Raw genomic sequence first — 27,431 nt, 5'->3', positions numbered from 1 at the left:
TGGGAGGTACAAAAATTCCACTCCTTATGTTTGCCGATGACACCCTACTTCTATCACAGACCCTGTCTGGCCTACAGGTGGCCCTGAACGTATTTGTTAATTTTTGTTCTGATTATGATTTGTCCGTCAATGTTTCTAAAACTAAACATATGGTGTTTAATAAAGGGAAATGCGTGGCCGGCAAAGTGACTATGAATAATGACACCCTCGAACGTACCGATGTCATGACTTATTTGGGGGTTGTTTTCGAAAACAAATTAAACTGGAAGCCACAAATAGATGTTTTATCCCTCAAATTTGCACAACTCTCTGGGTGTCTGATAAAAGAACAAAAACAATCCCAGACGAAAACTATAGGCCCTGCCTTAAAAATTTACAACGCTAGGATTAATTCAGCAATCCTTTATGGCGCCGAACTCTGGGGTTTTTCCGATCTCTCTCCATTGGTCAAGGCCCAATACAAATGTTTTAGGCTTCTTACGGGTCTTCCCTGTTCTACCCCACTAAAACCATTATTGCTTGATCTTGGATGCCATTCTTTTGATGACATTGCCAGGTTTAAACCTCTGGCTTTTTGGAGGAGACTTTGGACGGTCCCAGAATTAGGGCCCTATGCAAAGGCATTTCTGGACGTCCGTGCCATCTTGGGCGCAGGTAATATCCTGTGGTTTAAGCAAGTTAGCTTACTATTGGATTATATGGGCCTGGGTATTCTTTGGACCGATCCAGTTTCCAATCCTTTTCCCCCCAAAAAAGTTTTTAAAAGCCTTTACTGGGCAATGGTCTATCAAAAACAACTTACCTTAGTCTCAGCGGAGTCCTTGTCAGGCAGGTTCCTCGTGGAGAAAAACGCCCCTATTTTAGAAGCATATTGGGACACTGTTACTAGGCCCATCGATAGAAAACTCTATCATCAATTTAGGGTTGGCAGCCTTCCTATCAAATCATTCACCAAAAATTGGAAGGGTGCGACCTCTGATTCCTGTCGCTGGTGCACAGAATGTAAAGAAACAGTGGGTCATATATTCTTCGTTTGTCCGGCTTATGCCGCTCCCCAGGCTAAATGGCTTAAACCCATATGTCGCACTTTGGGCTCTAGACAGGGACTTGAGGCACTAAAAATCTTAAGATTTGATACTAGTGAATGTATCGTAGTGGCTGTGGCCAAATTCTTGGGATGGGCCTGGATTATTAGAAACAAGAAACATCAGTCTGTAGAGTCTGTTTAATCATTGTTTTTATCTGACTTGTGTCTCTCAGACTTCTTTTTATACTTAATATTGTATGTATTGATCATTTTGTAAACTGTCTTTTTATGATGAAACTAATCGACAATAAAGACTAATGAAATAAATAAATGTAGTTGTTTTCTTACCTTGCTTCTATTAATAGCAAAGGGAGAGGGTGTGTCTGAACGTCTGGAACGGCTGACTTTAAAGCTGGGAAACCAGGTTCGAGTCTGGTGGGAGGCTCGAACATCCTGTAATTCTGGGTAAATTACTTAATCTCCCCATGCCTAGAAATTAATATGTCCATCTCCAATGCAACTGGTGCTCCTGTAAAGCGCTCTGATACCTTTGGGTCGGGTTTGTGCTATATAAAACAGAAAAGAAAAAAAAAACGTTATTGTTTAGCACGATTTGCAGTTTTAATTGTGTTCCTTGGGTTAGCTTGATGGGATTGGACAGGTTAATGATGCATCCTTCACAGGTCCAAAGAATGCACCCTCTAGCTGGGATTCAATGTATTTTACACTTGGGTATGTCATAAGTGATTTTAGGTTTGACGAGTTTCTACTAATATAGCAAAGACTCTGGTGTTAGTTAATATTTCTAATTTTGGACAGTTCTCAGCAGTTAGAAGTGAGCAGAAAGGAATGAACGGTGAACAGACCTGGGGCCAGATGTATGACCGTTTCATTTTGTGATTCTCTAATTGTGAGTTTTTACAAATTGCAAGACTCACATAATCAAATGTACTAATGTGTCTCAGACACATTTAGCGATTGCCAGTGGGTCGCAAACGACCTACCCCGTCAATATTCATGAGGCAGGTCGCAATTTGCGACCGATTGGGAATGGCTACAATAACAGGGATGGTGGCCTCCTGGGCTCAGCAGACCACCATGTCTGTAATTGTGTTTTTTTAATAAAGCAATATTTGTTTTTGTAATGCACACCATTTTCCTTAAAAGAAAATAGGCTGTATTACAAAAATAAAAATTAAATCTTTTCTCTTAATATTTTAAGTGTAGGCAGTGGTCTATTGGATCTCTGACTGCTTTTAATAATATTTTCACCCTCATTCACAGAGGGGAATAGGTACTTGAAGTTGATGGTAACTGAGAATGTTTTGCGATCGCGTTGTCGGTTGCAAAACATTCCTACATACCAGTGCGACTCGCTATTAGGAAGGGACGCCCTTAACATGCCCCTTTCTAATATCAACTCACAAACTCAATTTTGTGACTGGGTAATGCGTTACCGACTCACAAAAGAGGGTTGGTACATGCCATAAAGCAATTAACCGGCGAAATGATTCACACATCCGGCGCTAGTTTGTTTATAGTTGTAGCATCACAAAGCTTCATAGGAACAAAACCCTAGGTGTTCATCGCACTGAGCTTCATTCAGAAAGTGTTCGCCTAAGGTAATGTCTATAATTGAAGTAAAATCCAGCCTTTTAAAGAAATTCTAATTAATGAATTCCAGTAACACTCCTGGGAAACTTTGACTGTGACAGCTTTACCGAGGTACTTAAGGTGCGTATTTACATATACAGAAATATAAACAGTGTAAATTTGTGCAGGCTTAATTGTAATGCACAAGTCCTTTTGCACTTGCTCAATGCTTTTTGTTTTTGTAAAGGGAATATATTTTTTCCTTTGCAGTAGACTCTTACTCTACACTGCCTTTGGGGTCTTCTCTCCCACTTACTCCTGCCCCTAATCGTTTTAAATCTAAGACCACATCCGGGATGCAACTGTGCCAGCAGTGGTTTGTGAATACCTACAAACTCGGCAATGTCTGGGCTTACACCTCCATAGTTAAGGATGCCTACAAAGGTAGACAATCGCACTGAAATGTCCATGTCCTCCACTGTCCTCAGATTTCTTCACTTAAAATTACACAACTATGGCTTGAACGTAAAGCCATTTACATATATAAATGTATGTTATCTAAATTGTAGTTTATAACATATTGCGATTTTTTTTATGTCTATTAATTATGCTATATCAGTAGATTAGGTCTTCTATTGTGTCCTTATAACCTTTCTCTTGTCTGTTATTGCGATGTTGATGCAGTTCTTTGCTACTCATTTCCAGAACCCATCTGATAAATTGCCACAGGAATTCTTTTCTCGAAATCAGTCCAAAGGCCTCAAATTCTATGCAGGGCGTGAGCACACATCCTTCTTCAACTTACCTGCAGGAAACTATGTGCTAGTCCCTTTTACTGTGGAGAGAGAGAAGGACGTAACGTTCATTCTACGGATCTTCCTAAAGAGCAAGGACTGTGCTGAGTAAGTCCATTATCACTCATTTTGTTTCTGAGAGTGTCTACTTCATGGTATCTACACTTCAACTAGGCATTGCCTTGTCCTTTGTACCAATAGCATAAAGAGTGGTCAATGCTTTGATATTGGTAACTCTACAACAGATCTCAATAGAATAAGAAGGAACCACAGGTCCGTAAGCTGTTTTTACAATAACCAGAAAAAGCACATAACAGAGATATTACCCTAATTCTTAAACATGAATGTGTTTCTAAAGCATGAATAGACAGAAGTAGACTATTTACCAAAACTAACCGGAAAGATTAGTTTTTTGTACACTTTCTTAAGCCCCTTAATTCTGGGTGGTAAGACTCCCTATAGGCCTTTATATTAGGGAATATCATGTGGAAAATTAGTATTGCTTTCCTAATTTCTGCACATGTTTCCCGAATCACAGTCCATTATTGAACCACATATTTACCTGCATTTAGCAAGTTGGATACGTGGCCAGTAGCTCCACAAATCTTGTTCTGAATTCCAGTCACATTTTAATGAAGGCTGTTAGGTATACATTTAGTTGAAGAAGTTTGTTTTGTAAACAGAATGGGCCTGATTCACAAAAGTAAATTTACACTCTCGTGTAAGTTTACATGGTTTTTTGGTATTCACAAAGTACAAGTTAATAATCAGTTTACAACTCTGGAGACTAGTCAATTGGGGTGGAAAGCTTTGCACCTAAAATGATAGGATAGGCCTTTCGTTTTGCAAAAGGATTTTTGTGAATTGGGTTCTGAACTTTGCACATACCTATGAAGGTTGGTAGAAATACAAATGCTTACAAAAACTTAATGTGCCTCCTACTTTTTATTGTTTTCTAAGAGAAGAAATACAGTCACAAAACACATATTGTTATTTATGAGAGCACTAGCATCAGAGGGCCTGATTTACAAAAGTAAACCTACACTTTTGTGTAAGTTCAATTTCTTGTTATTCACAAAGCACGAGTCAATACTAAATGTACGATAGCTGAAACTCTGCAGTCAGGCAGAGGGCTCCACATATAAAAAGGTAGGACAAGTCACCACAGTTGTAAATACATAACCTGTATACAAATCAATACAAGTAAGGCAGAACACAACAATAATAATTTGTTATATTCAGACCTTCCAGGAGATGTACTGATTTTTTCAATTAACATTTTAAAAGATTCTGATTGCTAATTCACAAACTTTAACTGAGCAAGTGTTATAAGGTGGAAAACTGATATTGGTTAAATAAATAATTATGATACATTTTGTTCATACATTTCTTGAATGACTGGCCTAAACAGCCTTTACTGAAGTACTAATTATCAGAAAGCAACGAAATGGTCTCCATAGAATTTGATGTCAATATATTTGTAGCCCTGTTCTTCCAAAGTGTTAATATTAATGCCATCAGGTAATTTGCTTTATAGTATATTATTTACAGTTACTTTTATTTGTTAATGTTTGGAGTATTTTGTCATTCTCAGAATCATAACACCAGTGATGCTATCATTGTATGGTTCTACCATTTTAAAAATACTAGGTGTTTTCTAATCCGTATTCCAATTTAGCAAAATTATGCCAGTTCACAAATACCAATAGGGGAAGTTGCAGAGTACATTGCCTCGTACCTTTGGTGCTGTTTTGTTGAGACCTTTGGACAATTCTGCATTTCTCTAAGAAAAAGGAAAAATAACTAACACCAGAAACAAAAGTGTCCTGGACGGCAGCATGACCTCTCTCACTGGTATGCAGGTTTTAAAGCAGCAGTGCTTACTATTTGGCCGTGCCATTCTCCTTCTACATTCTTGAGTCTCAAAAAGTCCCTTTGGACTTCTGGAGTTTCCAGGGGACCACTACCTACTCTCCAACATTTCATTTAATTCACAAAGGGAACGGGTCTCAAAGGGAGAATTTGTAATTTTTCTGTTTGTAATTTTTCAATGTATTGTGATTGAATTTAGGTTGAAAAAACGTTGATACACATGTCGCTTTTGCTATTGGCAAGGAATGCCTACAACATGCATTTCCAAATACCGGCTTGGTATAGGCTTGCAATTCTATTTTAGTAGTCAGTAAAAGTTTATCGACTCTTGCACGGGGATTAGCACTTTCCAAAAAGTATTTTAACAGTCTCAAACACTGAATTAGAAAATGTGTGACAGTTAAAATGCTTAGTAAATCTGGCCTTTGTGCTTTACTTTAAGTGCAAAATGAATCATGTTTAAATACCTGTGTGGGTGTGGTTAAAAATTCACATAGTCATAAAAAAGGGTAGTGTTAAAAAGTGATTTCTTGAGATGAAGAATGATGCTGAAGCTTGATATGGGAAGTCATTGGTTTATTCTCAGTTGTAGCTACAAACAGCTTATCCACCCAACTGTCGGCAGGTTAATGATCTCACCGCCCTTCAACATTCTACATCTAGCTTGGCCCTGACATTCCAGAACACCAAGCATCTCAGAGTGAGATATACAGATACATATTAACACAGAAGAAGAAAGCCATTACAACATATCTCCCTCCTTTACACTATACAGCAAAACACATAACACATTTTCTATATATACATCTAACATCATGTGACATTAATCATGTGACATAATCCTTCAAATGTGAGGGAAGACATGAAACTCTCTTGGGCCTCATGATGACTTCAGGAACCACTTTTCCCTCCGTGATGGTGTGAGGAAAACTTGATCCCGCGATAGTATTGCATAGGGCAACACGACCCAGATTCCATACCCTGTGATCACTTGTTCTTATAGCATTGTTGAAAACCTTGGTAACCCTTAAAGGTTTAGAGAATTTAGATCCAGAAACAGCAAAACCTGGTCTTTTAATCCGAACACAATCACCCACCTTAACCCTTGTGGACTTAACAGCATGACGAACATCATTGTTCTCTTTACTCTTAGAACATTTCAAATCTTCCTTCTCTTGCCACGATGTAGAATCAACATCTCGTGACCTGTTAGAAAGAAACTTATTTACCCATGGTGGATCTAAGAAAGTATCAGGGTCTCTTCCACGAAACAAAAGAAAAGGAGACTTCCCTGTAGTGGTATGTGGGGAAAAACGACACACACACACCCTTTTTGAAACCTCATGCTGCCAATTGCGACCATTTGCTTTTGCTAAAGACACAGTTTCCTTCAGGACCCTGTTAAATCTTTCCACTGTGCCATTGGATTCCGGGTGATACAAAGAACATTTTTTATTAATAATACCACAATCACTGAGAAAGGTCTCCATATCTCTAGAAACAAGTTGTACACCATTATCTGTGAGTAAGGTCTCAGGAATTCCTTCCCTGGCAATGCAGTCTTTTAAACATTTAATAACCGTATTTGAATTTATATTCTTCACAAAGGATACTTCTGGCCACCTTGAAAACAAATCCATGACAACAATAATAAACGTGTCTGAACCATCTCCATGAATAGGCCCTAAAATATCAAGAGCAGTATCCTTCCAGGGGCCACACGGACGAGTTCTTTTCTCCATGGGCTGTGTCCTAGTTTTCAAAACCTTCTCGCTGAGAGTACATTGGACACACTCCCTAACCAAATGTTCAATCTGTGTGTCAAGACCTGGCCACCAATAGCTAGAACGCACCCTCTCCTTAGTTTTGGATATACCTAAGTGTGCCTCATGTGCTAAATCTAAAATCTCCTTCCTTAAAGAAACCGGAGGTACTAGCCTGTGACCTCTCAACAAAAGCCCCTCACAACTTGAAAGTTGATCCTTAACTAACCAGAAATCTCTCACAGAATCACCACCTTGTCCTTTACGGTGCCAACCATCACAAATCAATTTAGAGACCTCTTGAATGATAGTATCATTCTTGCAAGCATCTAGCCACCTCTCACGAGAAATCACTTTATAATCCACCCCACAGATAAAGTCATGTGGATGATCAAAAGATGGATCTGAATTTGTGTCTAGTATGTCTGGTTGATTATCTGGAACTAACCTTGAAAGAGTATCTGCAACAATGTTATCTGAACCAGGAACATGTTTAACAATGAAATTAAACCCCTGTAGACCAACCACCCATTTTGAGATTCTAGGAGATACAGAGTCAATGCCTTTATTAGTTAGTACTTCACAAAGAGGCTTGTGATCAGTTCTTATGACAAATGATGTGCCCCACAAGAATTTTTTTAATTTCTTAATAGCCCAATATACAGCAAGGGCTTCACGTTCAATTACTGAATATCGACATTCAGCGCCTTTCAAATACCTAGATATGAACATAATGGTATTCTCAGGCAAGACACCCCCTTGATACAGGACCGCACCAATCCCTTTCAGACTTGCATCAGTAGAAATGATAGAGCTTTTGCTTGGGTCAAAATTCTTGAGATTAGGAGCATTCTGTAATTTCAATTTTATGTCATTAAATTCTCTATCACACAAACTATCCCACCTAAATTTCTCTCCTTTCTTTAGCAAATTTCTCATGTTGAACGTGACCTCAGCAAAATTCTTTATGAACTTATTGTAGTATTCGGCCATTCCTAAAAATCTCATGAGCTCCTCCTTGGAAGAGGGAACCACAAGGTCTTTAATGGTGTTTACAAGATCAGCTTTAGGAAAACTCCATCCGCACTAGTATGACCCAGATAATCAATTTTACTGAGGCCAAATCTACATTTCTCTTGTTTAATAGTTAAATTGTGAGTAGTAAGCCTGTCCAGCACTTGCCTAACCCTTCTTTCATGTTCAGCAACAGTAGACCCATGTACCAAGATGTCATCTTGGTACACACAAACCCCAGGGATGTTGACTAAAACCTTATCCATGACACGTTGAAAAACTGAGGCAGCAGAAACTAACCCAAACGGGAGTCTAATAAATCTAAATGTTCCAAACGGCGTGATAAAAGCAGTCAGATCCCTTGAGGACTCATCAAGCAAGATTTGGTGGTACGCTGATGTCAGATCAATGGTACTGAATATTTTTGCTCCACCCACCATACTCAACAGCTCAGATATGTTTGGGAGGGGATACTTGTCCGCCAGAACACATTTATTGAGTTGTCTGAAATCAACACAGAGCCTCAAAGAATTGTCAGGCTTCCTCGCGGCCACCACCGGGGCAAGCCATGATGTTCCTTCTACTTCTTCAATAATGCCTTGGGACTTTAGTTTATTCAATTCTTTGAGCATATCCTCTTTGACAGTGAACGGAACATTACGGACTTTACAGGATACTGGTATTGAACCAGGAGAAAGTTTAATGTTATGACAGTAGCCCTTAAGACAGCCTAGCTTATCGCCAAACACTTGTGGATATTGACTTATCAAAAGAGTTTGTAGCGAAAACCTCTCCACCACAGACTCTACGCTTCCTCTCTCTTTAAGAATGATGGGAGGATTATTGTTTGGGTCTAACATGACACCAAGATCTTTTTGGTGCCACCAGCTGATGATGCTATCACCTTTTTTAGAAACATAAACTTTCCCAGGAGTGAAACGCTCTACATACTCGATTAGTCCATTAAAATATCCCCTTAATTCAATGGGATCTCCGCCATATGCAGTGGGACGAATGTCTGGTTTCATTAGTTTGACTTTCCCACACAAATTATCTTCAAAGAATTTACTAGAAACAATGGTAATCTTGGCCCCAGAGTCAAACAATGCCTTAGTTCTGTGACCTTCCACAAGAATGAAATCAAGGGGTCCCTCACCACCAACCTGGACCACAATTTGTCCACACTCGAAATCATGTTGGTCAGATATGTTACTATCTGAAACTTCACTCACATTTTTTAAAAGATTTTTGAACCTGCAGGCACTCACAAAATGACCCTTCTTTTTACAATGAGAGCATGTAACATTTAAAGCAGGACACGACTTGTCATTGGCCCAATGTGAAGTGCTATTGCACCTATAGCACTTCCCACCTTTGTTAGGATTATTACGAGGTTTACTAGCACTTTTTTCTTTAAATTGTGACTTTGCCTGAGAGTCACCCTTATCTGTTTCCTTTTTTGAATCTAAGTTGGTATTAATCACCGACACCTCTTTATTGAGATCTTTTTTGATCACCTTTACACATTGAAGAGAGTGTTCTATTCTCTTTGCCACTACTAGAACCTCATCCAAAGAAGGTTCGTCTTTCAGCCAAAGTTCATCACGTACTTTCTCAGATACACAACCAAGCATGAACTGATCTCGTATTCTTTCATCCATTAGGGCATCAAATTTACAACTGGACGCCAAGCGTCTAAGCTCTCTTATATAATTCTCTATGCTTTCTTCTTCTTTTTGCATACGCTTGCCAAAATGATACCGCTCTAAGATTGTGCTAACATTTGGCAAGTAATGAGCATCCAGTTTATAAATACATTGTTCGTACTCGTTAAGACTAGAACCAGTACCGCTAGGGACATCAGGCAAATGGTCAAAGACATCTTGCCCCTCAGACCCAAGACAGTGCATCAACAAAGCAGTCTTTCTCTCAACACTTAGAGAAGTACCACATACACGAGCATAGCGCTCGAAAACCTTCTTCCATTTGGACCATTTAATGGGAGGCTCCCCTGGGGATTGTAGAAAGAAAGGAGCTGCTGTGACGTTTTGCATGGTAAAGATTGTTTGCAGGATTAAAAAAAATAAGATAAAATCAAAGAAAGAGTGCGAAAATTTCAGGGAAAGCACCAAAAAAATTAGTACTAATGCACATACTACACAAAGTCATTATGGTGATTGAGTGTACTTGCAATTGTGAGAATGTATCTCTGAATGTACCTCTGTATGTATCACAAGTAGCAGTAAAGTCTATTATACACTGTAGAAGTCCATTAAGGTAGATTATGTGCTTGAAAAGCTGTACGTTGTTTAAGGTTTAATAGAAACAGCTGTGCGTGTCAGCGCTGTAAAGTAAATGGCTCTCGACACGCAAAACTTTATGAGAAATAACTGTGCGTGTCAGTGATATAACTATATGTGAGCAAGCACCATTATTACACCTGAGAGCTCTAAAGATTTGACACGCTTGAATTAGGAAGATCAAACAGTCCGTGTCCAAAAGCAAATAGATCAAATGTTTAACATTCTTGAACGCGAAGTCTGAATGTCAGAGTTAGATTTGCTGAAAAATTAAAGTTATCGGGAGTATTTGTCGCTGTTCCGCAATTAGAGTCACTGATGCGATAGCTAGGGTAATGTTGCCCAGCAACGTCCAACTTCTATTATTATTGCGTTTGTTGTGCGCCTCGACCAATCAAGATACAGTTCGCCTCATGAATAAAGGATTCAGCCAATCCGGGCAAAGCTTGTTAAGTAGCCAATCCAGGACAAGATTAGAAAAACAAAACATCAGCGTTGCGTTCCACCTCTCGTCACGATGCGTTCCCGATAGGTTGTATCTTGGCAAGTGACGAAAGAGAGAGAGTCGGAACGTTGCAGCGTCATAGCAATAACATGAAGTAGGGGAACAACGGAGATACGCGTGTGACAGCGCGAGGGCTAACGTGAGTAAATATATATATATGAAAATGTTGCCAAAAGCGAAGGATAATTCGTTATACGCCCTGTTTCTATATAGGATATCGAGTGAAAATCACACTACGACGGTTGTTTCATGAGGCAGAAGAGATTAAAGTCAGAAATTCGAGGCAGCAAGTGTGATCAATAAAGTCTCAGGATAGGAAGTACCACTATGTATAGCCAAGTCAGTGATAGTAGTAAATGCCTTTCTTGAGAGAAATTAAGTACGGAAAGATCTCACTTGATGTAATTTTCTTCCTGAGAGTAGAAGATGAACTCTGTTGATTACATCAGAGGAAGATAAGAGTTGGAGTTGAGCTGATGATGATCTCAGTCGTCGCCAGTGTTAAAAAGTGATTTCTTGAGATGAAGAATGATGCTGAAGCTTGATTTGGGAAGTCATTGGTTTATTCTCAGTTGTAGGTACAAACAGCTCATCCACCCAACTGTCGGCAGGTTAATGATCTCACTGCCCTTCAACATTCTACATCTAGCTTGGCCCTGACATTCCAGAACACCAAGCATCTCAGAGTGAGATATACAGATACATATTAACACAGAAGAAGAAAGCCATTACAACAGGTAGGTCTTAAGCAAAGTCGACAGCGGTCTTCTTAAATAATGGTGGGTAATCTAGCATTTGACTAGAGGGCCACCTAGCAACGACTAGTTGAACTGCAGATTGATGTTAAAAGGTCAATGCTTTTGCATTTGGCTTGTGAGGGACACCTAGTAACGACTAGTTGAACTGCAGCTCTTTGTAGAATTATTTTGATATTGGATACTATAATATTATATTCACCGCCCACTGCTAATCTCGTCCCATAATGCTTTGCAGGGCCTTTGGTTGGGATTGGATTTTTACCCAGAACTGTGCTTGGGGTGGTCCTAAGAGGATGGGACCACCACTGAATCGTTCAGCATGATATACTCTTTGTGTTCAAGGCATATGCTTGGTCCTCCCCCTTGGTTAGGGGGGACCCAAAAATCATTACCTCTCTCATTGCCTGATATTAATCATTTTAAAAGTCCACTTTTGTGAATTGATTTTATTCTTTTTAGCATGTAAAGTTGCTTTAACAAAGCATGTGTTGGTGTAGTTTAGTAGCTGACAGAGTTTTTGAATTCCGTGTTTTTAATGGAATGCGTGGTTAACAAATCTCTGCAAACTCCGGCAGCGGAGCGAGTTCATTGCACAGGGTTATCAAATAATGCCTCCAATGGCTTCCCATTAAAGCCAGAATGCACTTTTGAAAGGAAGGTCTTACCAACAAAGTCCTACACATAGGCGGCGGAAAATGCCCTTTTCTGCACTCCATCGGCGTGTTATGATGGGCATTGAAAGCCCATTTCCCGTCCGCTGCGGTGTTTGTGGTTCCGCCAGATATCTCAGTCCGCATCGGTAGCGGAGGGAGCCGATAGAGAGTTACCGCCGTGCGGAATGCGATGAAGACCGCCAGTCATATCATCATGCCTCAAACAGCCCATCACACCGCAGCAGAGAATCCGGCCAATTGGGGATGGCGGTGGCAATACTGTGGATAGCTCCATGTGTTCATGACCTCTGGATAAACGGCGGTCTTTGGCCTTTCCACAGGAAATCCGACCGCCGCGGATGGATTTTCAGCTTTTCTGCCGGTGAATCCTGCAATCCGACGGCCGCGGTAGGGTGTTTCAGGCAGGCCATCCTAATCCGACCGCGGGTTTTGCCGCGCTACCTGCGGACGGTACTTTTCCACGACCACGATGGTCAGGATGCTTTTCCGCCTGCCATCCTAATGAGCCCCGTAGTGTTTCCCTCACTACTTGAAAGATGATATTCACACTAATTGAGAAACGTAAGACTCAAAAAGTAAACAATTTCTACTAGGACAATGTATAAAATTAAAAATCTAAAATGCTGAGCTAAATCGTTTCCTGTCAGTCACCAAAACTTTGGAACCATGTACCTGAGATGGTATGATGAACTCTAAACTGCATCTCTCGGGAAAATACTTTTTTCAAAATCCTATTTCATAGACTAATTTCACCAGTCACCGTAGGTTATCTTTGCTGCTTTTCACTTTGTTATTCTGTTTCTTGTTTCTTGTGAAGAACTTCATTTGTCATATGGCTATGTCTGAAGTGTATAACTATCTACTTATGTAAATATTGTACATTAATAAATATCGATAATACACAGATTATCTAAAAAAATATTGTCGTATTATTCCCAAAGGTACAAAGATATAGGGGCATATCAGCAAGCTGGCGATAAAAAATTATCGCCGCTTTAGACGAAAAGCGGCGATAATTTTATCGCTTAATCAGCAAGGTCACGCTAACGCGTGATTCTTTGCTTTAGCTCCCTTTCCCATAACGCCCACCTTTGCATCTCTAATGAGATGCAAAGTGGGCGTTCCGTCCCAAAATAACTGGAGAAATGTCGTTAACCGACATTTCTCAAATTATCAAGGGAATCGCTAACAGGCATAGCGATAAGAAAAGTAGGGCTAACCACAGTTAACGCTACTTTCCTTACGCCTGCTTTCACCCTGACTTAGCCATTATAGCCAATGTAAGGTGGATATAATGGCTAAGTATGCCCTGCCTTATCAGCAAGCTAACGCCAAAATGTGTGAGATTATCGCTGGATTTCCAGCGATAATTTCACTTTTGACTGTTAGTGCGAGAAATGTTATCGCTTTTGAGATAAGCGTTGCTGATAGCATGCTATCTCAGTGATAAAATTCCACGATAGCCGGCGATAATGATCCTAGCGCTAAGTGCGCTTAGCGATAATTATCGCCGGCCCTTGCTAATATTCCCTATAATAATTTACTAGTAATGGTACCCTAATGAATTGTTTTCTCCTTTTTAACTGAAATTAAGACATATGAATTCATATATATATATCTATAACCGTGTCTGTCATCTTAGGATGCACTTTGCTAATAAAGTTAACATTGTCTATTACCTTGTTTTTCCAGGGAACTGGGGAGAAGGCATATCTGCAGGATTCCAAGGGTAAGTAATGAGTCATCCGAAAAATAGTAGAGGGTACTTGTTGAAACAGCAGTTGAAGAAGAAAGTGTGACCTGATTGTTTTTAGCTGTAATTCAGGACTACAATCTGTGCCTCAAAACTTGCACTTTTGGCATAAAATGTAGTATGCAGTCTCCTCATTAATCTGCAATTTTCTGACTTGATTTACACAGGTGTGACTAACTACTAACATAACCTTTTATATTGAGGCTTACTGTAAAGTAAAAGTTGACGGCATACAGAGTTTGCAATACATTTTTGATTGCAAGTTATGAAAAAATTTCAAATTTATTCTCCATTTTTCTTGCACAATTTCCATCAGATTTTACGACAGGCTCCTGACACAGTCCCTCATTGCAAGACTCATATTAAATAGTTCTAAATTGTGTGCAACTTTTTAACTGACCAACAGTGTTTAACAACAATAATTCCCCAGGTATTAAGAGGGGGAATTAGCACCCGTAAAACCTTTCAAAATGCAGGAATATGCATGCTTAAACAGTGCAGTAAAACCATTCACAAATGTTATCCCTCATTGTGACATTGGAAACCATGAATTAGGAGGTATAATATCCCCACAGATAAGATTCTGTGGTCCTCATTACCTTAGTTGCCTTGTTAGTCTGATGGGGATGGTTGCAATTTCTGACCGCCATCAGAATTTTCTCCTGCATGATAAGCCTGCAGATCCATCGCATTTCACCAAGAGACTACTACTGCTAAGAGCTACTGGTGTTTCAAGCAGAAACACAAAAGGAAATTAAAAATAACCAGGAGATTTGACTTCAAAACGACTGATTCCCCTAGTAATTTCTCATTTATAAGGGATCTTCTGTGTTCAACTCATAGTGCCTGGTCAGTTCACCCGCTATGGATATATCAATACCCCTGAAATGAGTAATTCCTTAGGGGGAGTTGTCAAATAACACTCTGATGGTGCGAAAATGCAGCCTTGTCCCACACCCCTGGCCAGTGAGAAAGGATCCGACAGTTTTCCAAATGGGCCAAAGTGAATTTAGGTAGCTTAATTTTCATGCAGATTATAAATAAATTCACCAGAGCCACATCAACGCCCAGTTCTAACAGCAGCAGCCATAGCTTTGTGTGGTTAACAGAATCAAAAGCTGCTGAAAGGTCAGGAACAATGGGCAGCACTTTGTAATGGTTTACTTGCCAGCGTAAGTCCAAGTACTGTTCCACTGTACCCAGCCATGTGCATAAACCGTATTCATAAGGGCTCAAAATCTTATGTTGAGTCTCTCATTGTTATAGGTGGGAAAAACACTCTGCCCAAGTTCAGAGCTGTCAATTAAAGGTATAGGCCAATAACATTTAGGAGCATTATGGTCCAATTTTTTTAAAGACAAGAACGATAATTAAGAAGGCCCAAGAACCAGGGATATTAATTCACAGCGAGCTATTGAAAACCTCTGTAAGTAAAGGCCCCCACATGTCTATATTACATTTAAAAAGATCAATAGGGACACCGTCTGGCCCTGGGGCTTTACCGCTTTGGCTTTCCCTAATAGCCTTCTCCACTTCTATTAAGGTGACAGACATTCTCTGTCATCCTTCTAATTTTTTCAATAAAATCTTTAATAGGTTCCCCTCATCTGTGGGCCAATAAATAGATTTAAAATGGTGGCCCAAACATCACCAGATATACTACTACACAAAGTATTAGTTGGGACAGCCCTTTTCCAGAACCTTTTCAGCATGTTTCAAATATTTTTCTATTCGTTATGGTTGCAGCATCCTCTAACATTTCCAAGACTTTTTTTGACAGTTCATCCCTACTACATTTAAGTGCACGTGTATGGCTTTTATGCGCTTTGCTTACTACCAATGAGTCTCTAGGGCGCATATTCACAAAGAAATGGTGCAGCGCGGTGCTGCAAGCAATTTAGCTACGCCACGCTGCATCATTTTAAAAAAGCAGGGATGCACCATATTCACAAGAATACGGTGTATCCCTGTGTTTTCCCTTGTGTTGTCACTACAAAAAGGCTGTCATAGATCCAACACAGACACCCATGTGCCATTGTGCAAGGGTGCCTGCATTGAAGGGATGATTCTGTGCAACTCAGGCACCCTTGCACCATGGCACAAGGGTGTCTGTGTTGCAGGGATGATTGTTTATGTGCAGAAAGGGACCTTAAAGGCAATTTGCTCCATCTATGTGTGCTGCACACCGCAGCACACATAGAAAGAGCAAAAACAAAGAAAAATAAAAGTATTTCTCCTTGTTGCACCAATCTAACACCTGCTTTTCAGTGGCGTTAGCATTTCGCGCTGCCTTAGATTTACAGATCCTTGTAAATCTGTGGCTGCATAAAAAAGCAATATATTATGGTCTCCCCAGTGTGTTTCCAGGACGCAACCGTGGAAATAAAATAGAGAAAGGTTTTGCGTGGAGAGTATGTAGTCTTTGGTTGAGGGCATGGCCATTCCCTCTAAAGCAGGGCACAACAAGTCCTTCCACTTTGAACAGCTGTTAATATTAATAAAGTCAGCTGGGGCTATGTGTGGTCCCAATCCCTTGACTATGTGATCAGGTTCCCCTCCCTAACCATCTAATTGCTCTGTTCCTAGACTCTCGGTGTTAAACATGAGTCCCCACAAACACTATAATCTGGTTGAGTCAGTAAGCCAAAACTAACAGATTTAAGCAGAGTTAAAAAAAACTAAGCAACTTTGTAAAATTTGTATAGATAGTGTCAACAAAGTTATCATTATAAAAGGAGCTTGATGCATCCTTAATAGGCAAAAACAAGGTGAAGGATGGAATGCTTGAATTAATCTTAGCCACTGCCAAATTGATCAGGCTGCATCACAATCCATCATTTTTTGCCCACTATGCCACCTCAGTTTGGACACAGCCATATGCAAATCAGTCTTGACCCTACTTCTTGTGGGAACAGCCCAGCCACAATGCCAGGCCAGGTTCTCCCTGACCGGAACACAAGCAACCTAGGACCAGTTTTGCCCTCATTAGGGCTCTTCCTCCAGGTATAGCTTGGTTCCAGTGACACAGTGCACCTAGGTCACACATCTGGGCACACCAGGCGCACTTAGGTCATCAAATGCAAAAACAAAAAGGTGATGGAGGGGATTCTTGAATGAATTAATCTCAGCCAGTGGCAATAGCTTGGAATGATGGATTGGTATGCGGCCTAAGTAATTACCAGTTGCTGAGTTTAATTCAGGCATTCCACCCATCCCTGTTTTTATCATTAATATGCAAGTCCTGAAAAGCAGAGCACATAGAGTCATATGTTTAAAACTTGTGTTTTGTGACTTGCAAATAGGAAATAGCTATTGAGGAAATTGTGATTTCCTAATAAGAAATTGCAAATTAGGAAAAGTTGCATTTTCGATGCAGAATGATAATGTCAGACCAGGAAGTTAACAAATAGATGTTTGGTCACAACCCTGAAGCCTAGCAAGGTTCTGAAAGAAAGGAGTGCTCATGGCTCACCATCTGAAGTGTTTTTTTGTAATTCCTGTACAACACCGTGTCCAAGGAAGAGGGGGACAATGATTCTGGCAGCAGGAAGATAAAGGTCACATTTTCTGAGAAGGAGTTGGAGCTTCTATCAGAAGAATGCGTGGCATACATGGATGAGCTCTGATACAGAATCCTAGAAGACGAAGGTATAGAACAGCATAATGAAGAAGGTGATCTACCTTGGTGTGACCCAGAAGACCATACCTAAGATCAGGAAACGCTGGTATGAGCTGAGATGCCACACAAAGGAAGGTGGCCAGCAGGATAGCTGAGGGTCATGGCACAGACTGTGGAGCATCGAAACACACCCCTCTCTCTCCCATGGAGAAACTCATTGAGGGCAAAATGGAACCAGAAATTGTGGTGGGAGTATCAGACACTGACATCTACAATCCTGCGGACACCAGCCAGGTTAAATACACTCACTGTTACTTACTTAACATAACATAATGTTTTCAATTCCCCAAATAAAGCATCACAGCATACATAACTCCAGTGAGATGCTTGTCCTACTTTGGCAAATGCATTGTGGCAGTTGTAGTACACCAAAGTTGCGTGCTATACTCTGTGCTGATGTCTACACCACACATACCTGTACATCATAAACAGGTCACAAACACATAGTGCACAGTTACAACAATGTAGTGAAGTGACATTAACCATTTATTTACACTTACTATATAAATGCATTTCCGCAGACCACACGCAGGAAGTGTCAGAAACAATTGAGGCAGAAGAAGCTACAGACGCACGTGTTGAAATGGAGGACAGCCCATTACCAGCTCATATGACCATCACTCGAACTCCAACTGCTAGGAGAGCAACCGTTGCACCTCTACCAGACTTTGTGGACGGTGAAGAGGGATGAACCAAAAGCAGGGACACTAGCAACATCTCTATTGGCAGGGCACGCAGGCAGTGTAGAGGCAAACAGCAACAGTCCACAGTGAGAATGTGTCAGACAATGTGTCAGAGAGTTCTCCTGTGTTTGGTGGCCTGGAGAAATCCATCATCTCTTTACAGCACCTGCAAACCAAACAAATCAGGACTGTCAATAAGCATTTGCTAATAATGTCAAGCTCAATGAAGCAATTGCAGAAAGGACAAGACCAATGGGATTACTGCCATGGAGAAGGAACACTGAGATCTAAATCAAGCCCAAGGTCTGTTGTGATACAGGAGGCATCACACACTACCTGCACATTGAGTGAGTGTGAGCTTCTCCTGTTTCTGTATATGAACTAATTTGCTGAGGGGGACAAATATCGCAATATGTGTGCCATCAACACAGCCAATTACATTGGGGAACTGTGCTGCTCGGTAGAACATTTATTTGGTCTACGGCAATAATTGAGGGTAATTTGGGAAATATATGTAGTGGTTAACTTTGCTAACCATAATGTCCAGAAACCTGCGAGAGATCCTGGAAAAGACACTTTGTGACATTCCCCTACCATGGCTATGACCGCCTTGTAACTGTCAGAAGCTAAGAGGTGTAGGCAACACAATACCTGTACATGTGGTGGGATTCCATTGCTCCTGAGTGTTGAGGTCTGAAATGAGGTTGTAATTCAGCGATTAAGTCCAGATTACCTCACTACTGAGTCTGTACTTTTCATAGATCTCATCCCTGTCTGTTCAAACAGGGTGACCCTCACCTGTCTCTTCCTCCTTCTTGTCCTGCCAGCCAAAATCCTCATCCTTCTTGCCAAAATATAGAGGGCTGCCATTTTGAAAGAGCGAGATGCATTTTGGGTGCCTTTTAATAGTTTGCACCCGGCACCACCTGATCCACATTGAGGGTAATTCCAGGGAACTGTATAGATTGAAATGGGCCCCCGCTTCCGCCATTTCAGAGGGTGTGCACTTAGCACACCCTCTGGTTACATAATCTTAGGCACTAGCCTCTTTGGCACTTGATATAGTGACAGATGTAACAGACGGGCGCAACTGTTAGGTAATGGTTGAAAGCAGTAGCTCAAGGCTTTTTAAACAATCTAATAGTGACAGAAGTTCTGCTTGAAGCAACAATCTTCCATCAGACGCTCCATACTGATTCTTGAGGGTATTATAGGGGTTTAGACTGGTTTGAGGGGGGAATAAGATAGTAGGAATAGATTCCTTATGTCATGTGGCTTGAGACCCTCATATTATCCTCTTAGTGGTCAGGGAAAGGGGGATAACCGGGGTTTATGAGGATGACCTCTGACAGCGACTGAGACTGCAACTGAGATGCAGCACCCACAGCCGAAACAGATAGTGAATTTATGGCTGATGTCGGAGCTAGGTCATTACCTGTAGAAATAAATACAGACCCAAGGTGCATGGATAATCTTTTGTCCATCAGGGCAATTTCAGTACTGATAACCTCCATACCCCTTCCTAGCATTCTGTCTACACAAGTGTTTTTCTTTTCACTGTAGCTGTGCTTAGGGGTGATGCCTTTCTTTTAACCATGATTTAAAGTAAGTCGGATAATAATGACCAGCAGGTCCAAGTGCATATCAGGAACAGAAGGATAAGACATATAATAAAAACAGTACCTCTTGCTGCGGGAACCAAGTGGGATAGCACAGCCCAGCCCCTTCCAGGCTCCTACGTACATTGGCCGGGGCTAATTTTAGGTGTGCCATTCTATCTGTTTAAAGCCATCACACATTAGGTGGAAAATTGTGGAGGTGTGAACAGTTTTAATTACTGAGTTGTCCTTGAAAGAAAAAAAAGTAAAACTTTGAACTAAACTGTTGGTAGGTGCTCCTCCACCAGCAGTACACATTAAACTGTTGTGTTGACTCTCCAGTCGCCGAAGTGACCTCAGGTGCTCTTTCGCTCCTCCTTTATCCTCTGGATTCATTAATGCTAGATGCTTTTTCCCCATAGACTATCAGACCATGCAATGTTTTTTTTAGCGCAGTGTTCAAGGCCCAAGAATCCAAAGTATCAGACTGCCGACTGCTCGACGTAACCAGAACACAAGACCCTATTGTGGACCCAAACTTGTACATTTGTTTGGCTGTCTTTCTATATGCCAGTTGTCTGCAGACTCAACAGATACCAAACAGTATCTGATGACATGGTGGTGGTGGGTAGGAGACTCTGGGTAGTCAGCAGCTGCGGCAAGCAGACAAGCTGAATGTGGGGGGGTGTATCCATCCAGACTTCTGGACATCCAGACACTAAGAACTTTGTTTAAAGAAGGGGAGCCACGCAAAGGAGGTCAAGCAGATGTATCATTAAATGTGCACGGTGTAGGAATAAAGGGGATTAGAGTGTCAAACAGGTGGTTTATGTATGTGGTGTATCTAGCACCATGAAATAACCCTTGTATTAATTTGGGCTGTCCATGTGGTTTCAAGGTGTAATAACATGAGTTAGGTGCTAGGTGGATATTGTTTTTCAGAAACTAGTCGGAAACAATCAGAAGCAACAAGAAATAACTAAGAGTGATCAAATGTTCAATCACGTACCCTCAAATTTAATTTGACGTAGATTAATATAAATTCATACAACAATTCAACTAAAAAATTCATGATGTGCCTTGACTAAGATGTGGCTTACAACAGACTCAGGAGTCTGTTGTGAACTGCATCAGGCACTGGTATCTCCTTGTCACCCAGCTTCTTTACTCTACCCATCTACAGAACCCATAACAACAATTCCTGTTAAGTCCTGCAAATTTGTTCTGTTAGAAGTCACGTGATGTCCTATGAACCTATTTGAGACTCCAATCTCTTTTCACAAGAGACCTCAGTGTAGTCAATCAAACATGACCCAGAGTTACAGTAGAACTGAACTGAAAAAATACAGATAAAATTGTTCACCTTAGTGAGGAATAAATTGGCATTCTTGATACTGCCCACCCCCTTGAGCCCCCCACACTCCCCATAAGAAAAACTGAAGAGCCAGAATATACTTTTTATCAAGTAAACAAAGAACCAGTTACAATTCAGCCCAATACCTTCTTACACTGATGAAGACCATGTGTAGTATGAACACTAGATGCAATTACATGTGACAAGACTCTGCAATCAGGGTGGAGAACTCCACACCTATAGAAGTATAGGCAAAACTTACATTTTGTAGCATGTTTCCTAGTACCCTTTTTAGTACTACAAAAGACTAAAAAAGTGTAGTTTGCAAATCAGACCCAGAGAATGTATGTAATAAGACATGTGATGTATACAGATGAACATACACACACAATGGTACAAAAGATGCATCTCAAATTAAAACAAACAATTCAAAAAATGAGTATCCACGGAAAACACCAGAATACAGTGATGACAAGAATGCTGAAGTAAGACAAGGAGAAACTCCTGAGCGAACATCAAGATCCCGAGAAATGAATAGTTAAATTAACAACAGAAGAAGCTAAAACCAACAGTCATAGGAATCTTAGGACCTGATTTAGAGTTCGACGGACAGGTTACTCCTTCACAAATGTGACAGATTTCCTGTCCACTGTATTCCAAGTGCATTGGATAGAATGCACTTGTAATATGGCGGACGGGATATCCGTCACGTTTATGAAGGAGCAACCTGTCTGGCCAACTGTAAATCAGGCCATTAGTAAGCAAACAACAAATAATTGTGATTACTCACAACCAGCGTTCTGAAACCCAACCCTTAAAACTTGAAACACAAATCTTCTTTCCCGACTGTGCTAAAGTGCAAAGCAGAATATGTAGCTTGCTTGAGCCAATCCTATTTGAAGCCCAGTCACATAAAGATAATTTTTGGTCAAAGAGTAGAGAGACATTTGAGAACCCAATGTTGATGAGAAACAGAGACTTAACAAGGGGAGTGCAACATTTTGTAAAACTATGTAAAGTTATGCAAAACACAAATCTGACCTTGTGTGCTATTGTTTTATTACATCCTTGTGCCCAAAAGTGATGCCAGGATGAGCGTTACGCATAAAAAATGCAAAAACACAAGTGCCATGAACATGAGTCATGTTCTGCTAATCCACGTTGTTTTCTGTACTACCTTGCTAGGATTTGTTCTCCAAGTAACCCAGACTCATGCCATGAGGGGTAATGGCATAATTTTTCAGAATTTCACATAAGCTCAACGTGAAATGCCAAAAATTGTGGGAATTACGTCTACGTATGAACTTTTACTTAGGCCTAAATTCACAAATGTCGAATTTGTGTATGGACCAACACCAAGTAAAGCAAGGAACAAAAACTGGAATCAAGGTTCACTCACTTGAAAAACACACTGGATTTAATCAAAATACAAAAAGGAATAGGACTATTATCATCTTTTTATCTCTCTATGACTCTAGAGGTCACCATGACATCCTGAATAGAGGAAATATATTCAAACTACCATAGGGCCTTATTTCGATGTCGGTCGGAAAGCCTTCGGCCGCCCTTCGTAGGCTTCCCAACCGACATGGAAAATGTACATTGTGACCACCAAATTACAATGTCAGCGGTCGGATTGTAAACTAGCCGGGGAAATTGACTCGGTTCCGATGGGCTCAAAGAGCCCGTCGGCCAGTCTGAAACCGCTCACAATCCCTTAAGCGTTACAACAAACAATTGATGGACGGAATGCTGACAATGCAGACATTCTCCCCCAGTCAAGAGATCTGGGTTAAATCCATCGTTCTTTTGCCCACTACACCACTCCAGTTTAGACATGGCCATATGCAAATCAGTCTTGACCCTGTGCCTCACGGGAACAGTCCAGCCCGAACTGCCAAGCCATGTCTTCCCTGGACCGGAATCAAGCATCCTAGGACCGGTTTCTGGCTATCAGCCGTCATCAGCCAGGATAGCTTGACTCCAGTGGCGTAGTGAGCACGGGTCCCACGTCTGGGAATACCCATCCCACTTAGGGCGAAAAGCGTTACAACAAACAATTGATGGACGGAATGCTAACAATGCAGACATTCTCCCCCAGTCAAGAGATCTGGGTTAAATCCATCGTTCTTTTGCCCACTACACCACTCCAGTTTAGACATGGCCATATGCAAATCAGTCTTGACCCTGTGCCTCACGGGAACAGTCCAGCCCGAACTGCCAAGCCATGTCTTCCCTGGACTGGAATCAAGCATCCTAGGACCGGTTTCTGGCTATCAGCCGTCATCAGCCAGGATAGCTTGACTCCAGTGGCGTAGTGAGCACGGGTCCCACGTCTGGGAATACCCATCCCACTTAGGGCGAAAAGCGTTACAACAAACAATTGATGGACGGAATGCTGACAATGCAGACATTCTCCCCCAGTCAAGAGATCTGGGTTAAATCCATCGTTCTTTTGCCCACTACACCACTCCAGTTTAGACATGGCCATATGCAAATCAGTCTTGACCCTGTGCCTCACGGGAACAGTCCAGCCCGAACTGCCAAGCCATGTCTTCCCTGGACCGGAATCAAGCATCCTAGGACCGGTTTCTGGCTATCAGCCGTCATCAGCCAGGATAGCTTGACTCCAGTGGCGTAGTGAGCACGGGTCCCACGTCTGGGAATACCCATCCCACTTAGGGCGAAAAGCGTTACAACAAACAATTGATGGACGGAATGTTGACAATGCAGACATTCTCCCCCAGTCAAGAGATCTGGGTTAAATCCATCGTTCTTTTGCCCACTACACCACTCCAGTTTAGATATGGCCATATGCAAATCAGTCTAGACCCTGTGCCTCACGGGAACAGTCCAGCCCGAACTGCCAAGCCATGTCTTCCCTGGACCGGAATCAAGCATCCTAGGACCGGTTTCTGGCTATCAGCCGTCATCAGCCAGGATAGCTTGACTCCAGTGGCGTAGTGAGCACGGGTCCCACGTCTGGGAATACCCATCCCACTTAGGGCGAAAAGCGTTACAACAAACAATTGATGGACGGAATGCTGACAATGCAGACATTCTCCCCCAGTCAAGAGATCTGGGTTAAATCCATCGTTCTTTTGCCCACTACACCACTCCAGTTTAGACATGGCCATATGCAAATCAGTCTTGACCCTGTGCCTCACGGGAACAGTCCAGCCCGAACTGCCAAGCCATGTCTTCCCTGGACCGGAATCAAGCATCCTAGGACCGGTTTCTGGCTATCAGCCGTCATCAGCCAGGATAGCTTGACTCCAGTGGCGTAGTGAGCACGGGTCCCACGTCTGGGAATACCCATCCCACTTAGGGCGAAAAGCGTTACAACAAACAATTGATGGACGGAATGCTGACAATGCAGACATTCTCCCCCAGTCAAGAGATCTGGGTTAAATCCATCGTTCTTTTGCCCACTACACCACTCCAGTTTAGACATGGCCATATGCAAATCAGTCTTGACCCTGTGCCTCACGGGAACAGTCCAGCCCGAACTGCCAAGCCATGTCTTCCCTGGACCGGAATCAAGCATCCTAGGACCGGTTTCTGGCTATCAGCCGTCATCAGCCAGGATAGCTTGACTCCAGTGGCGTAGTGAGCACGGGTCCCACGTCTGGGAATACCCATCCCACTTAGGGCGAAAAGCGTTACAACAAACAATTGATGGACGGAATGCTGACAATGCAGACATTCTCCCCCAGTCAAGAGATCTGGGTTAAATCCATCGTTCTTTTGCCCACTACACCACTCCAGTTTAGACATGGCCATATTCAAATCAGTCTTGACCCTGTGCCTCACGGGAACAGTCCAGCCCGAACTGCCAAGCCATGTCTTCCCTGGACCGGAATCAAGCATCCTAGGACCGGTTTCTGGCTATCAGCCGTCATCAGCCAGGATAGCTTGATTCCAGTGGCGTAGTGAGCACGGGTCCCACGTCTGGGAATACCCATCCCACTTAGGGCGAAAAGCGTTACAACAAACAATTGATGGACGGAATGCTGACAATGCAGACATTCTCCCCCAGTCAAGAGATCTGGGTTAAATCCATCGTTCTTTTGCCCACTACACCACTCCAGTTTAGACATGGCCATATGCAAATCAGTCTTGACCCTGTGCCTCACGGGAACAGTCCAGCCCGAACTGCCAAGCCATGTCTTCCCTGGACCGGAATCAAGCATCCTAGGACCGGTTTCTGGCTATCAGCCGTCATCAGCCAGGATAGCTTGACTCCAGTGGCGTAGTGAGCACGGGTCCCACGTCTGGGAATACCCATCCCACTTAGGGCGAAAAGCGTTACAACAAACAATTGATGGACGGAATGCTGACAATGCAGACATTCTCCCCCAGTCAAGAGATCTGGGTTAAATCCATCGTTCTTTTGCCCACTACACCACTCCAGTTTAGACATGGCCATATGCAAATCAGTCTTGACCCTGTGCCTCACGGGAACAGTCCAGCCCGAACTGCCAAGCCATGTCTTCCCTGGACCGGAATCAAGCATCCTAGGACCGGTTTCTGGCTATCAGCCGTCATCAGCCAGGATAGCTTGACTCCAGTGGCGTAGTGAGCACGGGTCCCACGTCTGGGAATACCCATCCCACTTAGGGCGAAAAGCGTTACAACAAACATACATACACCCACCCGTGTATGTACGGTGCATACCCCCAGGGTACGCACCGTACATACACGGGTGGGGGTACGACTCCAACGTACACAGGTGTACATACACGGGGGGTTCGACACGTACACGGGTGTACGTACACGGGGGGTTCGACACGTACACGGGTGTACATACACGGGGGGTTCGACACGTACACAGGTGTACATACACGGGGGGTTCGACACGTACACGGGTGTACATACACGGGTGGGGGTATGACTCGAACGTACACAGGTGTACATACACGGGGGTTCGACACGTACACGGGTGTACATACACGGGTGGGGGTATGACTCGAACGTACACAGGTGTACATACACGGGGGGGTTCGACACGTACACGGGGGTACATACACGGGTGGGGGTACGACTCGAACGTACGGGGGCTGGGGGGGTACGACTCGAACGTACGGGGGCTGGGGGGGGTCGGCGCATACATACGGGGGCTGGGAGGGGTGTTCCGCGCGTATGCGGGCACATGTCTCCATGGTTGCTATGGGAGTTCGGTGCGGACGGTGTTTTCTCCATACGGTTGTAACATCGGACGCACGGGATGGATCGTAATTCCGCGGTCGGACTTCACTTTTCACATTTGTACGGTAAATCGTCCGTGGACGTGTCGGACACATTTTCCGACCCGAGGACGTGTGGGGAATAATTCCCAATGCGATTCGTATGGACTTTTTACCATGCGAATCGTAATTGGCAGTTTGTACGGCACTTGTACGATTCGTACGGTAAAAAGACCGGATACGAGTCGTACGGGGAATTTTTTTACCGGATCGTGATCGGCACCATAGTTGTTAATAATATTGTTTTAAAATTATTTTAATGTATTTTAGTATGTATTTTAATTGTATATTTTTTAAAGTGTATGTATAAATATGGTTAATATTGTTTTAAGATTGGTATTTAATTGTTAGCAGTTTGGAAATGTTATTTTATATATTTTGTTAAAGGTTATAGTATCTTAGCGGATTGTGGGGTATATAGGGGTACAGGGTGGGAAGTATTTTGATTATAATTAATTAATATTTAATTATTATTTTTTAGTTAGTTGATTATTAGTTAAGTTAATTGTATAATTATTGTTTTTATACATTTTAGGGGGCAGATTGTATGTTTTGTAGGGGTTGAGGGTGGGAGGTAAATTAATTAGAAATAATTATTTAAAATGTATTTATATTTCATTATTTAATTGATAATTTAATATGTTAATTGTATAATTATTTGTTTATTTTAAATAGGTTTTAAGTGCGGGTTGTTTGTTTTGTAGAGGTATGGGGTGGGAAGAAAATACATTGTAATTCATTATTTATAAATCGTTCATAAATAATTATTTACTTGATACTTAATAATGTTAATTGTATAATGATGTTTTTTTAAATTT

General features: G+C 41.8%; 1 protein-coding gene across 1 annotated transcript in view; it reads left to right on the top strand.

Annotated features, from left to right (window-relative positions):
• Positions 1 to 27,431, top strand: part of LOC146821928 (uncharacterized) — a 477,592-nt gene that overhangs the window by 313,930 nt on the left and 136,231 nt on the right. Inside the window, exons 17-18 of the mRNA XM_085609939.1 lie at positions 3,326 to 3,522; positions 13,993 to 14,029. Coding sequence (XP_085466065.1) covers positions 3,326 to 3,522; positions 13,993 to 14,029 — 234 coding nt within the window. The remainder of the gene's footprint in view (positions 1 to 3,325; positions 3,523 to 13,992; positions 14,030 to 27,431) is intronic.

The sequence above is a fragment of the Triturus cristatus genome, chromosome 6, assembly GCF_964204655.1.
Source record: "Triturus cristatus chromosome 6, aTriCri1.1, whole genome shotgun sequence".
NCBI classification, from domain to species: Eukaryota; Metazoa; Chordata; class Amphibia; order Caudata; family Salamandridae; genus Triturus; species Triturus cristatus.
Note: the sequence above shows the minus strand (reverse complement) of the source record. Positions and strands in the feature narration are given on the sequence as shown.